The sequence below is a fragment of the Solanum verrucosum genome, unplaced genomic scaffold (assembly GCF_900185275.1).
Source record: "Solanum verrucosum unplaced genomic scaffold, falcon-dt-bn FXZP01000086.1, whole genome shotgun sequence".
Classification (NCBI taxonomy): domain Eukaryota; kingdom Viridiplantae; phylum Streptophyta; class Magnoliopsida; order Solanales; family Solanaceae; genus Solanum; species Solanum verrucosum.
In genome coordinates this window covers 790,719-814,117 of record NW_026020100.1, presented here as the reverse complement: position 1 = coordinate 814,117, position 23,399 = coordinate 790,719, and the positions used below count along the sequence as shown (strand labels likewise).

Here is a 23,399-nt window from a genome sequence, read left to right as displayed (position 1 = left end):
TACACTGTTTTATGACCTAATTTTCAGGTGATTCACTATATTTTGAAATCAAAATTTTATTATATTTCATAATTAAGTAAATGCAACTAATGCTATATATATATATATACGAAATTTTCTCTTTTCAATTATATGTAACCAAGATATGTACTTAACTTTTGGTGTGAATTAGGATCTAGAGAATTTGTGTACTTAAAAAATAAATGTTATATGCTTTAAAATTACATTAAAAATATTAAATTATAATAGTTAATAATTTAATATCCTATATATATATATATATATATATTTCTAAAAATATATGCAATGGTCAAAGAAGAACCTCTTTAATTTGACTGTCATGGGCCCAACCCAGGTAACTTCAGTCTACAGTACATTTTGTCCCTCCATGGGCCTAAGCCCGTGGGTCATGTTGAATGCGTTAAATGGCTTGACCCGGCCCAATATTTAGATGAAGGTCCTAACATTTAATTTTTTAATTATATATATCATTCTACGATTATTTTCCTTTATATAAATTATATAATTTCATCATCTATTATACATAATTTCAACGTGAAAATTTTGTACTATTATAGAATATGATTTTTTTTTAACTCATATCCTGGGAAAATGTATAGTGAGAAATAGACCCTATCAAAATATCGTTTTATATCACCTTTTATAAGAAACATTTTGTGTGTGTTTTTATAACTATAAGATTGCAAATGAGAATAACCTACGTCGAATATATATATATATATATATATAGTCTGCAAATAGCTAGTAATTGGAATTTTATAGTATAGTTTGGCATAGTTGCCATGCATGCCACTGCCATATATAACAACTCTTCCTTCTGTCATGCCTAGCTACCTTCCATGCAACAATTCATATAATGTTAGTAATATATAAAATAATTTTTTGTAGTACTATTTCAACTTGTTGAACCATGATGTTATAACTAATTAATCTCATATTGCATTTTTTATGAATGAAATCACCTATATAAGTGTCATGTAAGAGATTCAATATAGTAAAAACTAAATCCATCCCCTTTAATTTATACCGGCAGGGACGAATTTAGGATTGAAGTGATAAGGGTTCATCTGATATTGATCTCTCTCTATATATATATATATCGAAGTTGATTGAGAATTATTGAATTTGTGACTTTCATTATATTTTTTTGTCATTTTTATCAAGTTGTGGCAGCAAAGGCAAATTCGGGATTATAAAAACATGAGTGCGTTATCAAGTGCATCATTTAGCCTAGTCAACTTGGTAAAGAACTCAACCTTCAATCGAGCAACGGCGGAGCTACACCTTAATAAGGGTGGTCGGATGAACAATCTTCGCCAGAAAATTTTTACAAGTATATATGTTAAATATCAATATTTTTGGATTTATACTAATTGTTGAACGCTATTGACATAGCAAAAAAAGATAGTTTAGTGATTAAGGCTATTTGAATTTTCCTTGTATTCATGGGTTTGAGACTAGGATTAGGTGTTTTTTTTTTAAAAAAAAAAAAAGATTAGTTCCGCCTTTTAAGTAAAAAAAAATAATAAAAGTGTTGAAAATCTTAAGCAACAAGGTTTATTTTTTTTACTTGTCCTAAAGTATGAACGCCCTTGACGAAAATCCTGATTTTGCCACTGCAATCAAATGCACCATTAGCCTTTTTATAGCATGAGAAAATATTACATCAATGTTATAAAACATATATATAAAATATCTAATTTTACTAATAAAAAAAAAATCATAAATTTACGTGCACCATAATTTAGGCAATAAATTTGCGACTATCAAGTGGTGGGTAGCTAAGAGATGATATATATGGTTCATGGGTATTTAAGGTCCACACTGGCGCAACTATACTATAGTATACTGTAATTTGGGCATGCAATAAGCAAATCGGCATGCATGTATAGCATATTTTTATATTATAATATAATATTGGTGCATACGACAAATCGATATTTCATTTATATGTCCCTTTCTTAAAGAATTCTTGAAATCGTACGTCCTCTTTTGTTTTAGTGTATGTCCTTTTTATTCTATCAAAGTATGGTGACTGAGAATGATAGTTGATAGTTCACAAAATGGTCCACACCTTCTAGCTTGCCATATACTACTATATAACTAGATTTATGTATAATATTTTATGAAAAATCATCTTCTTTTATGTACAATCTTTTTCTACATTTTCTTGTTTAACGATGATTTTGGGTCCATGTAGATTTCATTGTTAAGGACGAGAATCATGAGCTTAGTTTTTGAGAGGTGTGTGAATTGACATGAGTCACGCTCGATCCAATGTGTGTTCATAAAATCCTGAACAGTTATGAAGATTGAAAATATCGGTCTCTGATCCATGAATATGCACACACTAGATCGAATAGTATAAAACTTAGACTAAAGAATATCCAAATGTAGGCGTACTGAATATTCTCGGCTTCTTATAATACTTGAACAATCCAACTAGCTCTCATATATATAGGCGGTGATGTAATTAAACTCGAAACCAAACCAGCTGTCCGATTAGATAACATATTAAGTTGTATATAACCGACTATCTTTAAAAGTTCATATAAAGTTTGAGAGAACCATTTTTTTACTTTAAATTATATTGAGAAGATCATTTATTTTCCAAGTATATATCAATTGTTTTTGAGAATATTTCAAGCAATTAATTGTAGTAATACGTTAATTAATAATTTGTTTCAAGTTTTGTCTTCTTTTTTTATTCCAAGTATGGTGGAAGAGAGAATTGTTCACGAGACCTTACTCCTAATATATTTGTTGTTCTTCATATATTGTTAGCCATGCAAACAAATTTTCACACAAGCTATAAATTATAGGAGTATTATGCTATGTATATCTGGCGAGCGACAGATAAATTTGTGTAGCTAAACAATTAATCCTATATAATAAGAAAATTCAGTTAGCTAGGAGCATTTTAGCAACAAATTAACTGAAAATTACCAATAAATTTCATAGCTAATTTCGTATTATTATTTTTAGTGATTTTGTATCAAACACGCGACAAATCGATGCTTCATTTATGTGTCACTATCGTATATCCTATAGTTTGTCTTTTTTATTTCTTTAAATTTCAACGGTTTTTGACTATATAACGATAGTTCATGAAGAGGTCCACATGCAACTAGCTTAGCTCTATATATAGTATAGCCACAGTAATAGCTACATTAATAAAGGGAATTTCTTAATTCTCTTTTGTTTTCTGACATTAATTCAGTTTTCTTTTTTAGGATCTTTGATGATATTTGGACCACTTTGTTCTTTTGTTTCAGTGGCTTATGTAATTTTTTATTAATGGGCCTAATGATGCGACTTTTCAATGAACATAATCACATATACTCTATAGAGGTATAGTCTATTTCCTAATATTCCATCTTATGATTAAAAAAACGATACGATGAAACTTTGAATTGATCTACACTAACATATTAAAGGGAAAGTTACGGATATGTATTTGGTTAACTAGTTTATCAACATGATTAAAATATATTTAGTATTTATATTGTTAGGATAATGGATATGTATAGTATTATAATATATATTTAGTATAAATATACACAATCTTTACATTTTGTGAATATTTTGTAAGGGTTTAGAGCAGTAGTTATCTCAATATTTATTGTAAGGGGCGTTCTAAACTATCTATCGATCTACCATCTTCGTGGACGCTATGTTATCTAAACTCTCAATCGATCTACCATCTTCGGAAACGCTATGTTATCTAAACTCCCAATCGATCTACCATTTTGTAATGATTATATTTGCATCAGCCAATTTTGAGGTCACAGAGTTAGTTCAATATAAATATCAAATGTAGGTAAACAATTTGATTTCGTATAAATCTTTGAACAAACTAAAAGTTAATATTTTATTTCTTTACGAGTCTTGAAGACCAGGTTACATGTATTACTGACGATTTTTAACTGTTTATCACAATAGACATGCATGTATATAGTTCGATACTTACTCTCATAAAGTCATGTTTCAGTTTAACTTAATTATTTTTAATAAAAATAAAGATAGTATAAGTCATAAGAGATTTCAGAATACAGAAGGCAGGTAGATGTTTAATATTAATTAGAATAAGAAGGGAGATAATTAATTGTGGAAATCAAAAGGAATAAAAGAGAATATGAATATAATGGGCCTTGTAAAATATAATGGGCCCTGTTCATCTTCTTACGACCTGGTTCCCCCATTGGGCCTTAAATGTCTTGTCTCTTCTTTTCATCTTACAAAAATGTATTGGGCCTGACAGAGGTCATTGCAGACTTACTTGAGAGTCAAAATTAATAAATAAATAAATAATTACCTAATTATACAAGCAGTTCTATCATATTTACTAATTCTCTCTATAGTTTGAAATAATTATATATTATCTTACTAATTAATAATTTCATATCAGATACGCCTAGATATATGTTTTTACTACGAAATAGACTCTAAAATGCATACACATAGAGACGAGCGAGAGAGGAGAAAGGCAGGCGTGAAGGCTAATGTATCCATATACATATGAATCACACATGTTACATGTATCCGAGATGCCAAATTAATATATTTCATATACATTTTGTAAAACAGGGATACATAAGGAGAGAGGTGTGTGAGATGAGAAACGAATGAGAGAGTTAGTGTGTCCTAGATATATGTGAATCTATTGAGAAACAATATATCTGAAATAAATTACACCTAATTTTGATCACATGTATATGGAGATCGATATCTTACACGAATGGTAATTAAAAACTCACAATAAGGTACGTAATTATGCTTGAACAAGTAGAATTTATGTTGTTTGCCCATAGATAAACTATGATAAATATTTCTTTAATCCCAGTTCATTTGGTGCTATTTGGTTGAACATATGGGTCAAATTAATAAACGGACGTAAGATGGATTGATATTGATATTTTGTATTTATAAAAAAAAAGTGTAACAAAAACTACCTCCATAAGATATGTTTTTTGAACTTTCGGCTCCATTTAACCTTTTTTAAAAATAAAAATATAGTTTGTGTTTAAGAAAAAATCTAACTTTTGTTCATAAGGCGTTCAGGATATTTTAGATAATGAATATACCAAGTTGATCAAAAGTTTTGTTTTATAGGCAAAAGTTAGACCTTAGATATATTGCCTATCAGACATAATTTTTAACTTTTGCTCTTAAGACAGACGTTTGAGACATTTTTAGACAATGAACCTACTTAATTGACTAGAAATTTTGCCTTACAATAAAAAGTTAGAACTTAGATACATTGTACATTTGGCATACGTTCTAACTTTTGTGTTTAAACTAGAAGTTTCGATATATTTTAAGACAACAAACCTATTCAATTAACCAGTTTACCTTATAAGTAAATGTTCAAACTTATACCTAATGGACAACATAAATTTATGTTAAATAATTTATTTACGAGACAGTACTGAACGGTCAAACATATGTGGGATGATAGGGTTGAAGTAAGTTTTTGCACTAATTGTACTTCAAATGGATTAATATTTGATTTTTCTCTAGGGTTGAAGTAGAGTTTTTGCACTAATTGTACTTCACATAGATTGATATTTAATTTTTCTCTAGGATTGAAGTCGAGTTTTTGCACTAATTGTACTTCAAATAGATTGATATTTAATTTTTCTCTTCTTTTTTTTTAAGTTTCGAATTTTTGTTATTGCTGCTCATTTATTAAATTTTTGTGGACAAAGGTATTTTCACCTTTCTGTTGGGCAAAAGTATCCTCAAGTTATACACACAACTTCAATTTTTAAAACTTAGGCATAAATTATTTAAGTTGATAAAAGAGAAAAAAAAAAATCAATTCATTTTAAGAGCAATTCGTACAACATTCTGTTCATTCATAAAAAAAACTCTAAAAATAATTAAAAACATATGCCCCTAAAGATCAACTTCAGATTTTGAACACATCGACAAATTTTTAAAAATATTATATAATTTATGTCTTTTTTTTTTGTTGTTGTACAAAACTGTATACGCTGCTAACTGCAGTATATAGTCATGACTTAAAGGCATAATTTGTGGTATACATTAATGATATAAAATTATAAACTTATGTCTGAAAAAAAAAATATTATTATTTTAGTGTCGGGAATATTTCCATCTATTTATTTTTCACTTAAGTATTGAAGAGCAAATATTATAGACCATCAAATTTGAGAACAAAACCATTAAATTTATATTTCTTGTCAGATAACTTTATTTGTGTGCTATGGAGATACAAGATTTGTATTGATTTTAGTTGTGTTTTTTTTCTATTCATTTTTAAAAGGTGAAATGGTACGGTGGACCCTTATACTTGTATCAGTTTGTATTTTGAACCCTTCTACTTATCTTTTCGTCATCTGGACCCTTAAACTCAATAAAACACAATTTAACAAATCCCTCTGACCATTGACCAAACTTATGTGTATTTAAGATGGTTGAGTTGGCGAAAGTGTGTGACTCACACACCTTAAGGCGAGTGAATAACTTTTTTAAGTTAAAAAAATATTAAAATTATAAAAAATATATATTTTTTTAAAATTAATTAATCAAAACGTCATTTCTTCTTTTCCCACTGCCCCTTCCTTTTTGGCTATTTTCACGCTTGACCAAACTTTTTTTTTTCTTCTCCACAATTTATTAACACCTATTTAGCAGATCTTGGCGACTGATTCACCGCGGAGGGAGAAAGCAAACCAGCGCTCGCCGAAGACCACTGAATCGCAGTGGCGTGAGAGAGACAAGCGGCGCTAGTGGTGCACGCCACCACTGTTTCGCAGTGGAGTGTGAGAGAGAGGCGACACTGGCTAGTAGAGAGGAGAACGAGGTGGGTGAGGGTGCGGTCATGGCAGTGAAGAGGTTTTTTTGGCCAAATCTGGTGGTGCAGTGGCTTAGGTTGTTGTTTTTGTGGAGGTTGGAGGAGGAAAAAAAGTAGTAATGGTGTGCGGCGGAGATGAAGATGGGTGAGGGAGAAACTATTTGTGATTTCACCGGCAAAAATGGCGACGACGGCTTTCTCCGGTCAATTTTGGTCATGAAAATAGGGAGAATTGGATGTACGGAATTTCACTTTAAAAAATGTCAAAAATAAATTAAAATGTTATTATTTTACATTTTATTAAATAAATTTGGTTAATAATTTTTAAAAAAATGACATTAATATATCTGACGTGAATATGACATGTCAATTATATAAAGGAGAGTGAGCTACACACATGGTTAGAGAGGCTTAAAAGTCTCTTTTTAATTGAGTTTAATGGTCTAGATGACAAAGGGATAAGTAGAAGGGTTTAAAATACAAATTAATACAAGTACAAAGGTTCACCATACCATTTCGTCATTTTAAAAATCAAACTCTTTTAAATTTCTCTTTTCTTCTTCTTCTCTTATGGGGTAGAGGAAAGAATGGAAGGCGGGAGGAGTGAATTTTAAGATATAATAATTACATATCAATCATAAACAAATTGAAATTACCATATAAATTTCAAGATAAATTTTTTAATCTCAATGCAAGCGTGTTTTGATTTTATATATTTGTAAAAACATTTCTAAATAAAATAATTTTCTAATATTATTTCTCTCTTCTTCTTTCCTTGTTTGACTTGAGAAAGAGGAAGGAAAATGCAAATTAGGATAGTAATTGATTATAAGTCAATGTTTTTGTCATCAAAGGAAAAGTTTTGCATTTTACAAATTACATGAAGGAATTTATTTCGTGAATATTTGGCAAATAGAGTTTTTTTGTGTTTGTATTTAATCAGTCAAACAAATAGTTTATCAATATTCTTTTTTTTTTCTCGATTGACTTCAACGTGAATATTTATTTAAATATACAATTCAAATATTCAATTAAATTAAAGTATATAAAGAAATGGACATGATAACATTCTTCAACAAAATAGAAGCACATATGTTTTATTATATCTTTCGATTAAATAAAGTACTATTTAATTTTTTCTATTTTCTAGTCCTAGTTGGAAATTTCCACCCTCTTTTCACAAAGTTATGTTATATTGAATATTGAATATATAGTAAGACTAAGAATAGCTATAAAAGTAAGCAATGACTAGTTATACTTTTGTCTTAGTAAAACAAATAATTATAATTTTGTCATAACATGACTATTTCTATGTTTTTTCCGAATATCTTTTTCTCTTTGAAAAGAAAATGATTAAAGACAAAAAGGGTTTTCATAAATATATGTATTGTTGAGAAATCAAATTAGCTACCACAGAATAAATGTTGTTGAATTATTAGCTTTGTATATAGTGGGATCACAAATCAATTATTTGAGGATATTACTACTATCAATTATAATTAAGCCAGTGATGATAAATAATGAGTTGTTTAAAGTCTTTTAAATTATTAACTTATCATTTATTTTTCTTGGACATCAAGTAAAACTGCCTCAATTAATGATTATACTGCTCGTATTTCTCAAATACTTTATTTATGTTTTCTAAAATACAATGAATCATTTTCTTAATCTCAAAGTCGTTTAAAAATCTATATATTAAAGGGGTTGTTTATTAGAGATAGGATCAACAAATTATTTCATGAATTATAATATGACATCAAATATATTATTTTATTATTATTGTATAAATAACGAGACAATTAATCTCAAAAATCAAAATTAAATAGTATTCCTAACTAAACAAAAATATAATAATTATAACTTTTATCTCAAACTTATTATTGATCATCTTCGTACCAAATATAACTAATCATAAATGTCACCTATAACACATGAAAATCATAGTCGTAATTGTTTGACTAGTGGTCTAATACATCACATGCTTATTATAATAAAATAATACTAACAAAACAGGTTGTTATGAACTTATGATATTACAACAACTGAATGCGTGAAGGAAAAACAAACATTACTTTAGCAAATTTGAATATTTCTTCGTTAATAAAAAAATATACGATCTTACATTTATTTTTTTGAGGGTGTGAAAAAATTACAACTAGTTTGTGTATTTTCAATCTTGAATTTAAATTCTGAATTATATACTCTTGATCATCATATTATATTTATTACTTTTTTTTCCAACAATACTTGTCCGCTATTAGCTTTACACACCTCTTAAGAAAATATAAATATAAGGAAAATTTATTATAGCACATTCGAATATAACAATTATAATGTCTTGGAAATGTAATAGAGAAATGACTATAATTAGCAATAAAGGGTAAATTAGGAACTAAGTGTAAAATTATCCATTGATTTCATAAAGTGGACAAGTATTATTGGACATCTCTAAATACTATAGTGGACAACTATTATTGAACGAAATAAATATTAATAAAATTAATTAAATTAATTAAATTACTCAACTCTACTTATAAAAGCCGTTATACTTATCACTACTTTTCAAACCATTAATTTAGCAAATCTGAATATTTAATATAGGTATATATAGAAAAAACAAACCATTTTATAATTATTTTCTTTTTAGAAAGGGTTAAAAAAAATCATAACCGATTCGCAGTCATTCAAAACTTATTTTGAATTATGAATTACGTTCTTTTGATACCATATTATTTTTATTATTAATATAATCGATAAAATTATTCGAATACTATTTTTAGAAGCTATTATACTTTTCACTAGTTTTATTCAAAATGACTTGTTTTAGACTTGGGTTAAATGACAAAACTTCCTATTAGTTTAATTAAAAACCACTTTGATCCTTTTTGACATCAAAGGACAAAATTGTCATTTCAGAGTTTGGCAACCTACCCGGAATTGATCAATTCTTATTCCTTAAGGTTCAATATTAAATTAATGAAGAATTGAAGATCTAGAGCATGAAAACAAAACGCAAATTCACTAAAATCAAGGGACTTCCTATGCAAATATACTGCAACGATAGTACATCTGTCGAAATTCTAAATAGTTTGAAATGACGTTTTTGTCCATGCTAATTAAATAATTTCTTATAACTTATAACAGTAGTGAAACTATGCAGTACTATTTAGATGTCATTATGGTTAATTACTCGATAATCCAAGGCTATTTTAGAACCAAGGAACAGATCAGCCTTTTTCTAGGAGGACGTGTATTGAAAATTTGACGAAAAGAAAGGGCTTTTATGCAAAATTCATCTTACAGAAATTACAATATCTGCAACATCAGCTCCAGCAAATCCAACCCTTCTTTTCTAAACCCCATCATCAGAAAAAGAAGAGAATTTCAGTTTCATGAGAGAAAAAATAGTAAAAAAAATGCTGAAGAAAATTAAAAAAAAAGTCATTCTTTTTCTTTAATTTTTCTTTCTTTTTCATCAGTCATACTGAGTCCATCCATCTTCAAGATTCCAATTTTATATGCAAAAACACTAATGTAAAGGGTATATACAGACACCCATATGCTTTTTCTATCTGTATCCTTTATTATGTTCTTTCTTGAATTGATTAGTAACCAAAAATATTTTTTTTTTCTCGTTTCTTGTTTTTATTTTCATTGATGGAATATACTTCAGAGGGCAAGGAAGAAGAAGTAGGTTTCTAAGGATCTGGCATTATTAAGAAGAGTTTGTTTGAATTACTGGATTACTCAACATGTCTCAGACCAACTGGGAAGCTGATAAAATGTTAGTTTTATTGTTATTATTACATGTTGTATGTGCATTCTTATTTTCCCTTTTCTGTTTGGCTTCAGTTTTTGGTTTTGGGGTTTGTGTAAAGTTTCAACTTTTTGGATAGTTCCATGGGTATTCGCCAGATTTGTGTTCGGGGGATGTTTAATTATATGTTTGTTATCTATTGTTTGAAGAAAGTTTGAGTCTTTTTTTGAAACTCTTGTGCTGCTAGGGTTTGGCTGAAGGAAGCAGTTAATGTTTTGGGTGGTTAGGGCTTTTGTATGATTGACAATACTATTAATGTAAAAGAACTGAACACATTTCATTAGTAAAAAAAAAATCTTTTTTCTTTTGATTATTACTCAAATCTTGATTCTTGGAAACATGATTCAAGTGAAGAAAAAGTAGGTCTCTTTATTAACCAGCAGTATGAGCAGTCAAGCAGTATGAGCAGTCAAATTGGTTCTCTCCAAATCTTTTACATTAGTGAAAAAAGTTAAGGATACACAATCTTGTTTTATAGGAAGAGTAAGAAGTTGTTTCAAGATCCAAGTGTTTCCTCGCCTTCATATATTTTTCCTAACTCATGTTTCTAAAATCAAATTCAATCCTACCTGTCTATGAAATGCAACCAGGTTTCCATATTTCTGTTTTGGACCTATCTATATCAGAATATCTGTATCTCAACTGTGATTTTTGTTGTGGTTACTGACATAGTTTTGGTACTTTGAATTACAGGTTAGATGTCTATATTCATGATTATTTAGTGAAAAGGGATCTAAAGGCTTCTGCTCAGGCCTTTCAAGCTGAAGGGAAAGTGTCATCTGACCCTGTTGGTGAGATTATAAATTTGAGCATTTGCCGAGGAGGTTGGACTTCACCAGTTGGTTTTCATTATTTTGACCTGTTGATTGTCTTTCTTTCAGCTATTGATGCTCCTGGTGGTTTTCTATTTGAATGGTGGTCTGTATTTTGGGACATATTCATCGCAAGGACCAATGAGAAGCACTCGGAAGTTGCTGCCTCTTATATCGAGGTTAGTTTATGACAATTTGTGTCTTGTGAACTTTATCATTCAACTGGACCCTAAGTTAAGTTATTCTGATATGATTAGTTTTGTAGTCCCTAGTTGAATTTATGTAAAAACTATTGAGACTTCTTGTCAAGAATGTCTCTTGCTGTTTTCATTCTTTTGTTACTACTTACATGAGAGCTGTTAGGAAGTTGTATCGATACCATAGGCAGGAAGCTTACTACTTGTGAAGACGAGTGATGCCCAAACTTGCTTTCTTTTTAGCTTGTATTCAATTGTTTGTTCGATTAGAATGTTGTTGGTTGCACTCATGTCAATATTTTGTAGAACCATCAGTTGGAGCTGAGGCAGAAGATCTTTTACTTTTTCACTTAACAATTTCTCTGGATAAAATAATTACATAACTGTTACCTGATTAGTGGAAAAGGATACTCAGCTGCTTTTCTTTTTGTGCCTTAAATTGTGATATAATTATGCAAAGGTTTGTTGAACTTTATCGACATTAACTGTAATAGTAAATATTTCATGGATTCATGGAAACTTTATTACTTTAACTCCTTAATAGTAATGCCATTTCTGTTGTTGAAATGGTTAGTGTGTTTTAGGAACTGATGATAGGGGAGCCATACTTTCTCTCCCATTGTATGGATTCCTTTCCCTTTTGCTGTCGTGGGGTTGCACTGGAGAAACCCCAATTTGGGACATCCCATGTATCCTAGGTCCTCTTACCAACCTCATGAACCCATTCATATAATGGGTCTTGTCAGAGCATGCCTTTGTCTTAGAGATCAGACTGCAGATTTGCCAGAAAATTTCTTATTCTTACTGCTATTATCTTGATGTTTGAGTATTTAGCATGTTAAATGATCTGTTGTGTGGTTTATTATCTTAATAGAAAAAAAATCTGTTGAGTGGACGGGGATGATTGATTTATTTGGCTGTGATCATGGCTGCATATGCACTGTCAACCTACGACTATAACAGACAATCTAATAAACAGTCCAGAAAATCTTTTTGAGTTTGTGTAGGTCTTGAACTGTTGGAATCTGTAAGGTTTTATCTGTACCAAGAGCGAACATTGTTTGGGCAGTGAATTTTAGCATCTAGAATGAGCTGTCATTTTTTCTACCAGTTGTATGTTTATTTGACGACCCACTGAATAAAAAAAGTGTTTATTTGATGACTATCTCATTATTGGCTGGGCTGTTGAAATCTCATCTATGATTCTATCCCAAGGTTTTGTGCAGCTTTTCATTTGCTTTATATACAAAGTTAATCTCGAAATTGCAGACACAAATAATGAAGGCAAGGGAGCAGCAGCAACAGCAGCAGCAATCTCAACAACCTCAACATCTGCAGCAGCAACAGCAACAACAGCAACAGCAACAACAACAGCAGCAGCACCAACTGCAGATGCAGCAGATTTTGTTGCAGAGGCAGCAGCAACAGCAGCAACAGCAACAGCAACACCAACAGCAACACCAACAGCAGCAGCAGCAGCAGCAGCAGCAAGCACAGCAGCAACAACAGCGTAGAGATGGTAACCACCTCTTGAACGGCACAACTAATGGGATTGGTGGAAGCGACTCTCTCCTGAGACAGAATACTGGAACTGCAAATGCATTGGCTACAAAGATGTATGAGGAAAGATTAGACGATGCAGCTATGAAGGTAGCAGTCTTTCACGGAGGTTTGGAAGAACTATTGCCTTTCAGCTATTAACTTAAATTTTTTTATTGTTTCAGCAAAGGTTTAGTGAGAATGTCAATCAGCTTTTAGATCCAAATCATGCATCTGTGCTGAAATCTGCAGCATCAGCATCAGCTGGGCAGCCCTCAGGGTATTATTCTGAATTTAGTTAAATTTATTTACCTGTTCATACTAAAATGAGACCATACTAGAAATATGGTTGGCATTATTTTAGAGATCAAACTAAGGAGAGCAAGGAAAAAGATCCGATTTTCACTAATTCATTATTTATGAACTTAATGTTGATCTATGCAACATTTTCATTGGGAAGGCTTCTTGCAATTTGAGGAGCTCGAGGTGATAAAGTAACCTGGTTTATACTCTTATTACTCTTTCTAATTGTTTATTTTGGAGCATAGGTTTATTGCAATAATGTAAACCAAGAAATTTAGTTTATTTCGGTTGACTGAAAGCAAGTTTAACATAATTAATCTGTCTAAATTTGTCTAAATTGGACTAAGGTGTTTCTGGTTTCCCACTTTCAGGCAAATGCTGCATGGTACTACTGGTAGCATGTCCCCACAGGTTCAGGCACGTAGTCAGCAACTTCCAGGATCTACACCAGTCAGTATTCTTCTTTCTCTAGTTTCTTTGTTTGAGGAGTTTCATTTACAGTAATTTTAATCTTTAGCTACATGGTTTATTACCTCATTTGAGCAGGACATAAAGACTGAAATCAATCCGATGCTTAATCCCCGAGCAGCAGGTCCCGAAGGATCCTTGATTGGAATTCCTGGTACCTTATCTTTGTTGATCCCCTATGTGCTTTTGCTTCTTTTTGAAAGCCTGCTCCTTGATATATAACTTATTTTTCTATTTTGATTATCAAATAATTATATGGTATTAACTTTTAAAGGAAATTGAAGTAGGGGACCTGTTGTCATAGACTTTTTGGATCCACAGATGAACTGACTTAACTATGTTGTATTAGGATCAAATCAAGCTGGCAACAATTTGACTTTGAAAGGATGGCCCCTCACTGTAAGTTTCTAACATTTTGTCTTATAGGTTCTCCTTGCTTCATTGTTTTTGACAGTGCATTCTCTTGTAAATACATTTTTATTATATATTAGATTCGTATGTATATATACATGTAAAAAGTCGTATGCTTTACAAGATGTTCGTTTATATACATATAATTCAAACTGAATGCAACTTGGTTTTCCCACGTTTTTTGTGTTTAAAATTTACTAATTATATTATATGAAAAGATTCATCAAATGTACCAAAGATCTTAGACAAAAGCTAGACATGATTTTGGGATCCATTATTTGCTCCGCAAGGTAGTCAGAGTACACCATTTTTTCATAAACAAGCATGATAGTCTTCAATTACACAAAAAATATGCAAAGTACTAGGAAGAACTGCGTCTATCATTCAATTCTTGATGCTTGAGAAATTACTTCTCGATTTTATTAATAGAGGCTTGATAAATTTCGTCACTTTATTAAATTCAAAGAAATAAAGGTGTATATGTTCACTAGCCATTCCTTCTTTTTTTTTTCCCTCACATAAAGTTTTGGTTAGCTCTTATTCTATCCAAAACTTAATAGGGAAAATTGTATGAAATAACGAACTATTAATTCAAATTAAATCTTATAGCCATAGTTTCTTTTATTTGTAATTCGCAGCAAACATTCCATGTTTTTTGTCATCCCATTTGTATATCGAAATATACAAATACAGGACCCATTTGTATATCAAAATATACAAATAGACCGAAATATACAAATGCAGGACCCATTTGTATAGTGAAATATACAAATAGACCCAAATACATATAAAAATGTATATGTATACCGAAATATACAGATTAATAGCCATAGCAAACATAAGGTTTGCTATGAAGCGCAATCATACAAACTATAGCTATAGCATACAAATATGATTTTTATGTTTGCTAAAACTAAAATTAACTCAACTTAATATGTACACTATTTTGATTCCATATTGTTGTTTAGGCCAAATGGGCCTCTTGGTTTTTGTCTATTAATAGACAAATTTGGGATATTCCCAATTTCTTAATTCTTTATTTATATCTTATAAAATGAAGGATACTAATTTTCTTCTACTCTCTCAATTGAAATTCATCTGGTTTATAGTATATGCTCGGGCTCTTCAAAAATGTCATCGGGTGTGTGTTGAATCATTCAAAAGTAGTGCATTTTTGGAGGATCCAACACGGGTGTGGCAACATTTTTGAAGAGTCTGAGCAACTCGGGTTTTAAAGGTTGTATTGTATTTCTGCAAATTTCATCTGAAACCTTTTCACGTGTCGAGTGTCAATTGTTTCCAGGATTGCATTTGTTGCAACTTGTCTAGAGGCATTGTTGAGTTCAAACAATTTGCATGTTGTTGGTAAACAGTTATTTAGCACTTCTGGAGATAGGTGCACAGTTTTGATATTCAGTAAGACATGAATGTGAAATTTGTCTCCTTTGGTTCTGCTCTATTGGAATCAATTTTTGAGTCCTTCAGGGTTCCCAATGTTATGGACTTTTAAATTCAGAATTGCATATGTAAGACCTTTTTTCTCGTCAGCTGAGTGGGTTTTCTTGAAGTTTGCTCCTAGCTAGCAGAAAAGGCCTATGCTTTGGGTTTTTGAAATTTAGCGTTCTGTAAAGACATCCTTGCTTTGGAATTACTGAGAGTTCTTGAGCTTGCTGTGAATTTTTGGTGCCCCTAGAGCAGATCACAAGTAATGTATCAGAATTTGATGACTACAACATAGTGATTTTCATAGAAACATTATATGTATATGTAGGAGTAATGTAAGGCTTACCCCACTTGTGGGATTACTCTGAGTTTTTGTTGTTGTTGTTGTAAGGCTTCATTATTCATCCTCTAATGAAGATTATTAGTAGTGCGTTCAAGTTTGTACTTTTTTGGTGGTTGGTAAATCAAATGATTGGACCGTTATACTTTACATATAAAAAATTGTAATCTTCCATCTTCTAGGCATTTTTTTTCTTGTTTGCGGGTGTACAAAAGATTGGTGTTATATATTAGGGATTAATTACTCCCTCCTTCCATTTTATGTGGCTTAGTTTGTTTGGATACAAAGTTTAAGAACGTAAAGTAGACTTTTTTATCTTGTGGTCTTAAACTAAAATGTGTATTATATAAACAAAAATACCCTTTGAATCTTGTGATTCTAAACATGCCATGTGATTTCCTGAAATGGGATTGGTGGAATTTAGAACTAGCATTAAATATAGTATAGTGGTTTTCTTTTTGAAATAGACTAAAAAGAAAGTAAGACACATAATTGAAATGGAATGAGCATATAGCTCTGGACTGAGACATATATTTGGAGCTTTATTGGTATTTTACGATCACAAATTTTTCTGTGTCATGCATGTCAGGGCTATGATCAGCTGAGGTCGTCAGGGCTTCTCCAGCAGCCAAAGTCTTTTATGCAGGGTTCTCAGCCCTTTCATCAACTGCAAATGCTATCACCGCAACACCAGCAACAACTTATCCTAGCACAGCAGAATTTGACTTCACCATCTGCTAGTGATGTCGAAAGCAGAAGGCTACGGATGCTCCTTAGTAATCGGAACTCTAGTATGGGCAAGGATGGCCTTTCAAATTCTGTTGGTGATGTTGTCCCAAATATGAGTTCACCTTCACAGGGTCCTTGCCCTGTTTTGCCCCGTGGAGATCAAGATATTTTGCTCAAGGTACCACATCTTTTTCTATCTAACGGTGAAATGTCAGCTATAAGTCTTGCATGTGTTAACCATGTATTGCAGCATGCCATATACATTATCAGCCATATCTAATCACTAGAATTTTTTTTCATGTATAGTTGAGGATGGCCCAATTCCAGCAGCAGCAGCAGCAGCAGCAGCAACAACAACAACAGCATAGTGGTAATCCACAGCAGTCGCAACAGCAGCAGCTTCCTCAGCACTCACTTTCTGGTCAGCAACCACAGAGTTCAAATCACAGTCTACAACAAGATAAAATTATGGGCAGTGGCACAGGAGATGGAAGCATGTCAAATTCTTTTCGTGGAAATGATCAGGTCTCTACTTTTCTGGTTTATACCATAGAAACTTTTGTTCAGCTGCATAAACCTGTGTTTGTTTTGTTTTGTTGGCATAAACTTTTACTGTTAGAAAACCAGGTTCTTCTTGATGCTGTGGCACAATCAGAAAATATTAACTGATGAAAGAAGTGCAATATGATTTCTGAAAGGAAGTCTGTTCGACCAAGAAAAAAATGTATTTTGATGAGAATCTTCTTGGTCATTTATTGTTACCTGCACTAAGGAATCAAGTTAATGAACTAGGCTCTGAGGGCTTATCTTTTTGGAATATCAGCACTTCCGCCTCTCCTCTATTTCCCCCCAAAAAAAGAAGAAGAAGAGAATAGGGCTCATGGAAAGTATCCACTGAGAGAAAAAACTCAGGTAGGTGGCGCGGGGTGGGGGTAACATTAGAGAAGAAATACCAAAGAGAAGACAAAAAAATAAGTCAGAAACACTCTTATTTCCTATAAAACATTTTCCTTCATACCCCCTCTCCCCCCTAAGTGGGCACTTATCTAATGCATAAACAAAGTTCTATGAGACCAGAGGATTTGTCATGTTAATATTAATTCGTCCTAGTTGTGCTGACCGTGTGTGTGTGTGTGAATTTTTTGCAAGATGATCCTTGCATGCTATTTCGCCTAGTTTGTCTCATCCCAAACACCATAGAATATGAATTGGCAATACTATGTATTGTGCTTATTGATAGAAGCTCTTGATCTTTTATGACTTAGAAAGGATCCATGGAAATTAATATTGGAGATTGTTATACTCAGCTTCTGCTTCACAGGCTTGAAGGTATTAAGATTCCTAATAAGGTATTTCTTGTCTTTCAAGGCTTCAAAAAACCAGACTGGGAGGAAAAGAAAACACCCTGTTTCATCTTCGGGGCCCGCCAATAGCACAGGAACTGCTAACACTGCTGGACCTTCCCCAAGTTCTGCTCCTTCAACGCCATCTACTCACACACCTGGAGATGTGATTTCAATGCCTGTCTTACAACATAGTGGAAGTTCTTCTAAGCCATTGATGATGTTTGGAGCAGATAATAATGGCACTCTTACGTCGCCATCAAATCAATTGGTAATAGAAGTGCTTTATCTTGTGCCAGTGGATGAAATCATAATGGGTTGTCCAGTCCTCATTGTATGTAATTTTGGCAGTGGGATGACAAAGATCTTGTGCAGGCTGATATGGATCGTTTTGAGGTTGATGGTTCTCTTGAAGATAATGTTGAATCGTTTTTATCTCAAGACGAGGTGGACCCTCGAGATGCAGTTGGTCGTGGTATGGATGTTAGTAAAGGTTAGTGAGGCCTACTTGGGGTTCCCTGGCGTAATATTTTGACCTGAATTTAGTGTGGTTTGTACTGAGCAGGAGTTGTATTTGACACCTCCTTTTGTGTTTTAACTTTTAATTGTTATGGTACTAATTGATATTTGATACAAGGAATCTATGATAACTAGTGAGTAACTGCCGTAATCCTTTCATCTCTGTTAGCCTTTCAATATCTACCTCAAACCTTAACTTAGTTTTTGATACTTTGATTTCTGTAGGATGCCTCTAGTTCAGCCTAATCTCTGCCCCCATATAAAAAGAATATAACATAAACGAAAGAGAGTGGTGGTTTTACAGAGAACAACAATAAAAAAAGATTTTACGGAGATCACCAACAAAAGAACGTTCCATTTTGTGGTGCATTTACTTTCTAATATCTATGTATTTTTATGGTGCGTGTCTATTGTCCATGTTAAAAAAATAGAAGGGATGTTGAGCCTAACTCAACTCCAAAAGAAGGAGAGGATTACGCTAGACCATATAAAGAGACCATAATCCATTCCCTCAACCAATATGGGACTTAACACTCCCTGCACGCCCAGGACTGACCAACTGGAGCGTGGATAACATAACAGGGGGACCCACATTGTGAAACACAACTATAGGGTAGCTTTCTCTGATACCATGTTAAAGAAATGGATCTTGTGCCTGATCAAGCACCCGATGGGAGGATTTCCCTAGATTTGAGACTACAACCCCATTCTCTCAACTGATCTGGGACTTAACAGTTCATAACGGTTTATGAAATTGTTGTTTTGCAGATCTGGTGTTGGTTGTTAACATTCGTATTTTTAAGTCAATTTATGATGTTTCTTATTAGCAAAAAACATGAATGCTGTACACTGAAGTCTATATGTATAATTTGTTACCTTGGAAATTTGTTGCCTGCCTAGTTTATCTAGAATTATGCATTGGGGCATAATTTGACAGGAATAACCTTTAGTTGCAGGCTTCTCATTTAATGAAGTGAATGCTGTTCGGGCTAGTAGCAGTAAAGTTGTTTGTTGTCATTTCTCCTCTGATGGAAAATTGCTAGCTAGTGGTGGCCATGACAAAAAGGTTAGTCTAGAAGTATCCAAAATCTTGCCATGACAATGTCTTATTGTTATTGACTTATTATACTTGATGCCATATTCATGGTTCTTGAAGAATAACTTGTACTGCTTTTTGTCTGTCTTCTCTTTCAGGCTGTTTTATGGTATACTGATACCTTAAAACAAAAAACAACACTTGAGGAGCACTCATCACTCATTACTGATGTTCGTTTCAGTCCAAGCATGGCAAGACTTGCAACATCTTCTTTTGACAAAACTGTCAGGGTTTGGGATGCTGACAATGTAAGCCAACGCAGTCTAGTGTTTTATAAATTTTTTCTCCTTATTAGCATTTTTATGCTTTGGATTGAGATTTTCCATCCAAGTTGTTTCGTTGAGTGTGCTAAATATCTGTTTTGGGATCTCTGTCTTTTGTGCTTCTAGTCTGAGACAGTTTGAGATCTCTCCTATATAACATATCAAAGGTATTGGTAAATTAAACAGAACATTAAAAATATCTTCGGCTTTCTAGAATATTTAGCTTGTCCTATGAGCTATTGTTTGTCAATATTTTTTCATCTGATTTGCTGTCTGAGGTCTGGCGAAAGTTTATATTTGTTAAAAAAGAAAGAGTAATATGTAATTGAATTTAACGGAATCCACTAGATTTACTTATATTATGGATCAAGAGCAGATGTTTGATATTTTCATTACTTTGAGATGGGCCGTATCCATGCCGGACGTTGACACAAAATGGGTGGAGAACCTCGGTGACTGTCATTTTGTCAATTCAAATTCATTTAAATGATTACGGAAGAGGTTGTGGTAAAATTGCATTGATGAACATCTCTAGGAGGATCATGGTGCAGTTACATAAATGACCAAATAAGAGAAGTAGCAGAAAGACCATCTTGATTGTTCTTCTTGAAGTTTTCCTAATGTACCCTGTAATTATTTGTAGCCGGGCTACTCACTTCGGACTTTCACTGGGCATTCTGCTGGTGTAATGTCACTTGACTTCCATCCTAATAAAGAAGATCTCATCTGTTCTTGTGATGGTGATGGTGAAATAAGATACTGGAGTATTAACAATGGTAGCTGCACAAGGGTGTTCAAGGTAAAATTCTTCTTCTACTATTAATGTGCATTAGCACGGGGGATTGGGGACACTGATGCACAATTATATGATCCTCCATCTCTTCTGAATGTTATTTCACGTCTCGAGTAGGGTGGGACGGCTCAGGTGAGATTCCAGCCTCGCATTGGTAGATATCTCGCTGCTGCTGCCGAGAACGTTGTATCAATACTTGACGTGGAGACACAAGCTTGTCGGCATTCGTTAAAGGTTGGTGTTCCTTAATGACACACCGGTACTACTTGAGTTATTAACTTTGTTATATTTTCACCAACCTCTTTTGGAAGTTGAAATATGCTAATCCATCTCTGCAACTAGGAAAATAACTAAGATATTTAGAAGAAACATGAGATATTTAATCATTTATTAATTCCTTGTCCCACCTTCACAATATCAATAGTAACATATTCCCAATATTACTCTTAACGAAGATAGGATTACATCTAATAAATTTCCATGTAGGCTGAGAAATGCATTCGTGCAGATGGTTTCATTGTCAGTTGTAAGGTTCCTTTAATTGCAGTGAGACTTCTGTTTCACTAGTTACCATTGCTTTATATCTAGCTTTTATTCCGTTGCAGAATTTTGGATTTTCGCACAGTTAATGAGAATAGGTACCTGCTACTTAACCTAATAAAGTATGACCTGACATAGAAAGAGCTGAGATGGAGGAGGTAGACACAGTAGAAGGAGAGAGAATTTTGTATAAATATACTTTTCTTATTGATTTTCTTCCAAGGCTGTTTACATGCACTGATAGTTGTTACCGTCATATGTTTCTTTCTAGCTCTGGTTGTGTTTCCAGTGGTGTGCCTAACATATTGCTATTGTTTCTGAAGGGCCACACGAAACCAATCCATTCTGTCTGCTGGGATCCCTCAGGCGAGCTCCTAGCATCTGTTAGTGAAGACTCTGTCAGGGTTTGGACATTGAGATCGGGTAGTGAAGGTGACTGTCTACATGAGCTTAGTTCAAATGGCAACAAATTCCACTCGTGTGTTTTCCACCCTGCATATTCATCATTGCTAGTTATCGGCTGTTACCAGGCAAGTCGTGTGCATTGTTTTTTGGACTCATCCAGCAGATTATATGCACTTGGCAGCTTATTTTTGTGATGTACATCTTTCTCCTGTTAAAAAGAAAAAAAATGCTATAGACTAATCTCGGTGGAACATTGCATATTAAAAAATTAACCATGAAATGTTGCATGGTTAAGTCTCTTAAAACGACAAATTCCCCTTTTCACCTTCACTATGTCAACATCTTCCTTCTTTTTCATTTCTCTGTTCTTAACTTTTTAATCTTATGCCTTCAATTAACTTTATTTTTGGGTCGGCATCTCTTCAAATCAGTTTGTTCGTAGTCTTAACATGAACTTTCTAATACTCAGTTGACTCCACAGTCCCAAGTTCCCAGATGCTGTGTCATATATTGCGTCCCCCCCTCCCCCTTCCTGCGCCCTTTTCCCAAGGATAATGAGTGAGGCGATTTGCTTTTATAACGATGACATCCGGGCCTTGTGCTCACCTCGACTACTCCACCTGATACCTGTACCATCCACTAGTATAGGTACCAGATAACTGTGTCTCCGGACAGATTGAGAAGAAATTACTCTCAACTCTCGTTTATGTTGGTATTTGAATCCTGCTCCCCCATGGTTCAACTGAGGCTATTTCTCAGTCCAGTAGATGTATAGATTCACAAATTCTAATGCATGTGAATTGCATTTTACAGTCTTTGGAGCTATGGAACATGAATGAGAACAAGACAATGACTCTCACAGGCCATGACGGATTAATTGCTTCCTTGGCTGTATCGGGAGTCGCGGGTTTGGTTGCTTCAGCTAGTCATGACAAGTTTGTTAAGCTCTGGAAGTAATATGTTCCATCCATGGTTTCCTTTTGGAATCCATGTTTTATGTCCACTGTAAAATAATTTTATTGGTGTCTGAAGAGATACTTGTGTCTGTCTTATCTAGCATTAGGCTTTGTGTTCTGTTATTTTTTTTTCCCATTTATGCCTGAAAGATCCATGTACTAACCCCATCCCCTGCTCATCTCGACTACTGGTACTTAACTTTACCTTATTAAAACTTAAAAGAAGAAAATTTGCTGTTGAGTTGATGCTATGTTTTTTCCCCTCTCCACAAATGGCTGTCAGTTGGAATGATCAAAGTGTAATGCAACACAAGGGTATTCTTATATATATATGCCCTTAGGGGTTTGCATTCGGTTTTTGGCTTCGTAAAAGTGTAATCCAATCCGATCCAAAATATATACATACGAATCTTATATATATATAATTCGTATGTATATATACATGTAAAAAGTCGTATGCTTTACAAGATGTTTGTTTATATACATGTAATTCAAACTGAATGGAACTTGGTTTTCCCACGTTTTTTGTGTTTAAAATTTACTAATTATATTATATGAAAAGATTCATCAAATGTACAAAAGAT

At 32.9% G+C, this 23,399-nt stretch overlaps 1 protein-coding gene across 5 annotated transcripts; it reads left to right on the top strand.

The window, feature by feature from the left end:
* Positions 1-10,182: 10,182 nt before the first annotated feature.
* Positions 10,183-22,987, top strand: LOC125824932 (transcriptional corepressor LEUNIG). Of its 5 annotated transcripts, none has more exons than XM_049504279.1 (19): positions 10,183-10,382; positions 10,515-10,625; positions 11,352-11,449; positions 11,540-11,649; positions 12,937-13,317; positions 13,392-13,486; positions 13,881-13,959; positions 14,056-14,131; positions 14,327-14,376; positions 16,761-17,078; positions 17,207-17,425; positions 18,284-18,514; positions 18,595-18,736; positions 19,713-19,828; positions 19,957-20,106; positions 20,765-20,920; positions 21,032-21,148; positions 21,778-21,984; positions 22,673-22,987. In XM_049504279.1, the coding sequence occupies exons 2-19, from the start codon at positions 10,594-10,596 to the stop codon at positions 22,814-22,816; spliced, it is 2,721 nt and encodes a 906-aa protein (XP_049360236.1). In that variant the 5' UTR covers positions 10,183-10,382; positions 10,515-10,593; the 3' UTR covers positions 22,817-22,987. The 5 variants fall into 5 exon arrangements, with proteins under 5 accessions (XP_049360236.1, XP_049360238.1, XP_049360237.1 ...); XM_049504281.1 differs by having other exon boundaries at positions 10,184-10,382; positions 18,269-18,514; positions 18,619-18,736; positions 19,719-19,828; XM_049504280.1 differs by having other exon boundaries at positions 10,184-10,382; positions 18,269-18,514; positions 18,619-18,736.
* Positions 22,988-23,399: the final 412 nt, after the last annotated feature.

Excerpts from the sequence above, each read along its gene's own strand:
- LOC125824932 (XM_049504276.1), top strand. The coding sequence starts at position 10,594 with ATGTCTCAGACCAACTGGGAAGCTGATAAAAT. Across the intron at positions 17,426-18,268 it reads CTTTTCGTGGAAATGATCAG|GCTTCAAAAAACCAGACTGG; the intron begins GTCTCTACTTTT and ends TTGTCTTTCAAG. Across the intron at positions 20,107-20,764 it reads GGGTTTGGGATGCTGACAAT|CCGGGCTACTCACTTCGGAC; the intron begins GTAAGCCAACGC and ends AATTATTTGTAG.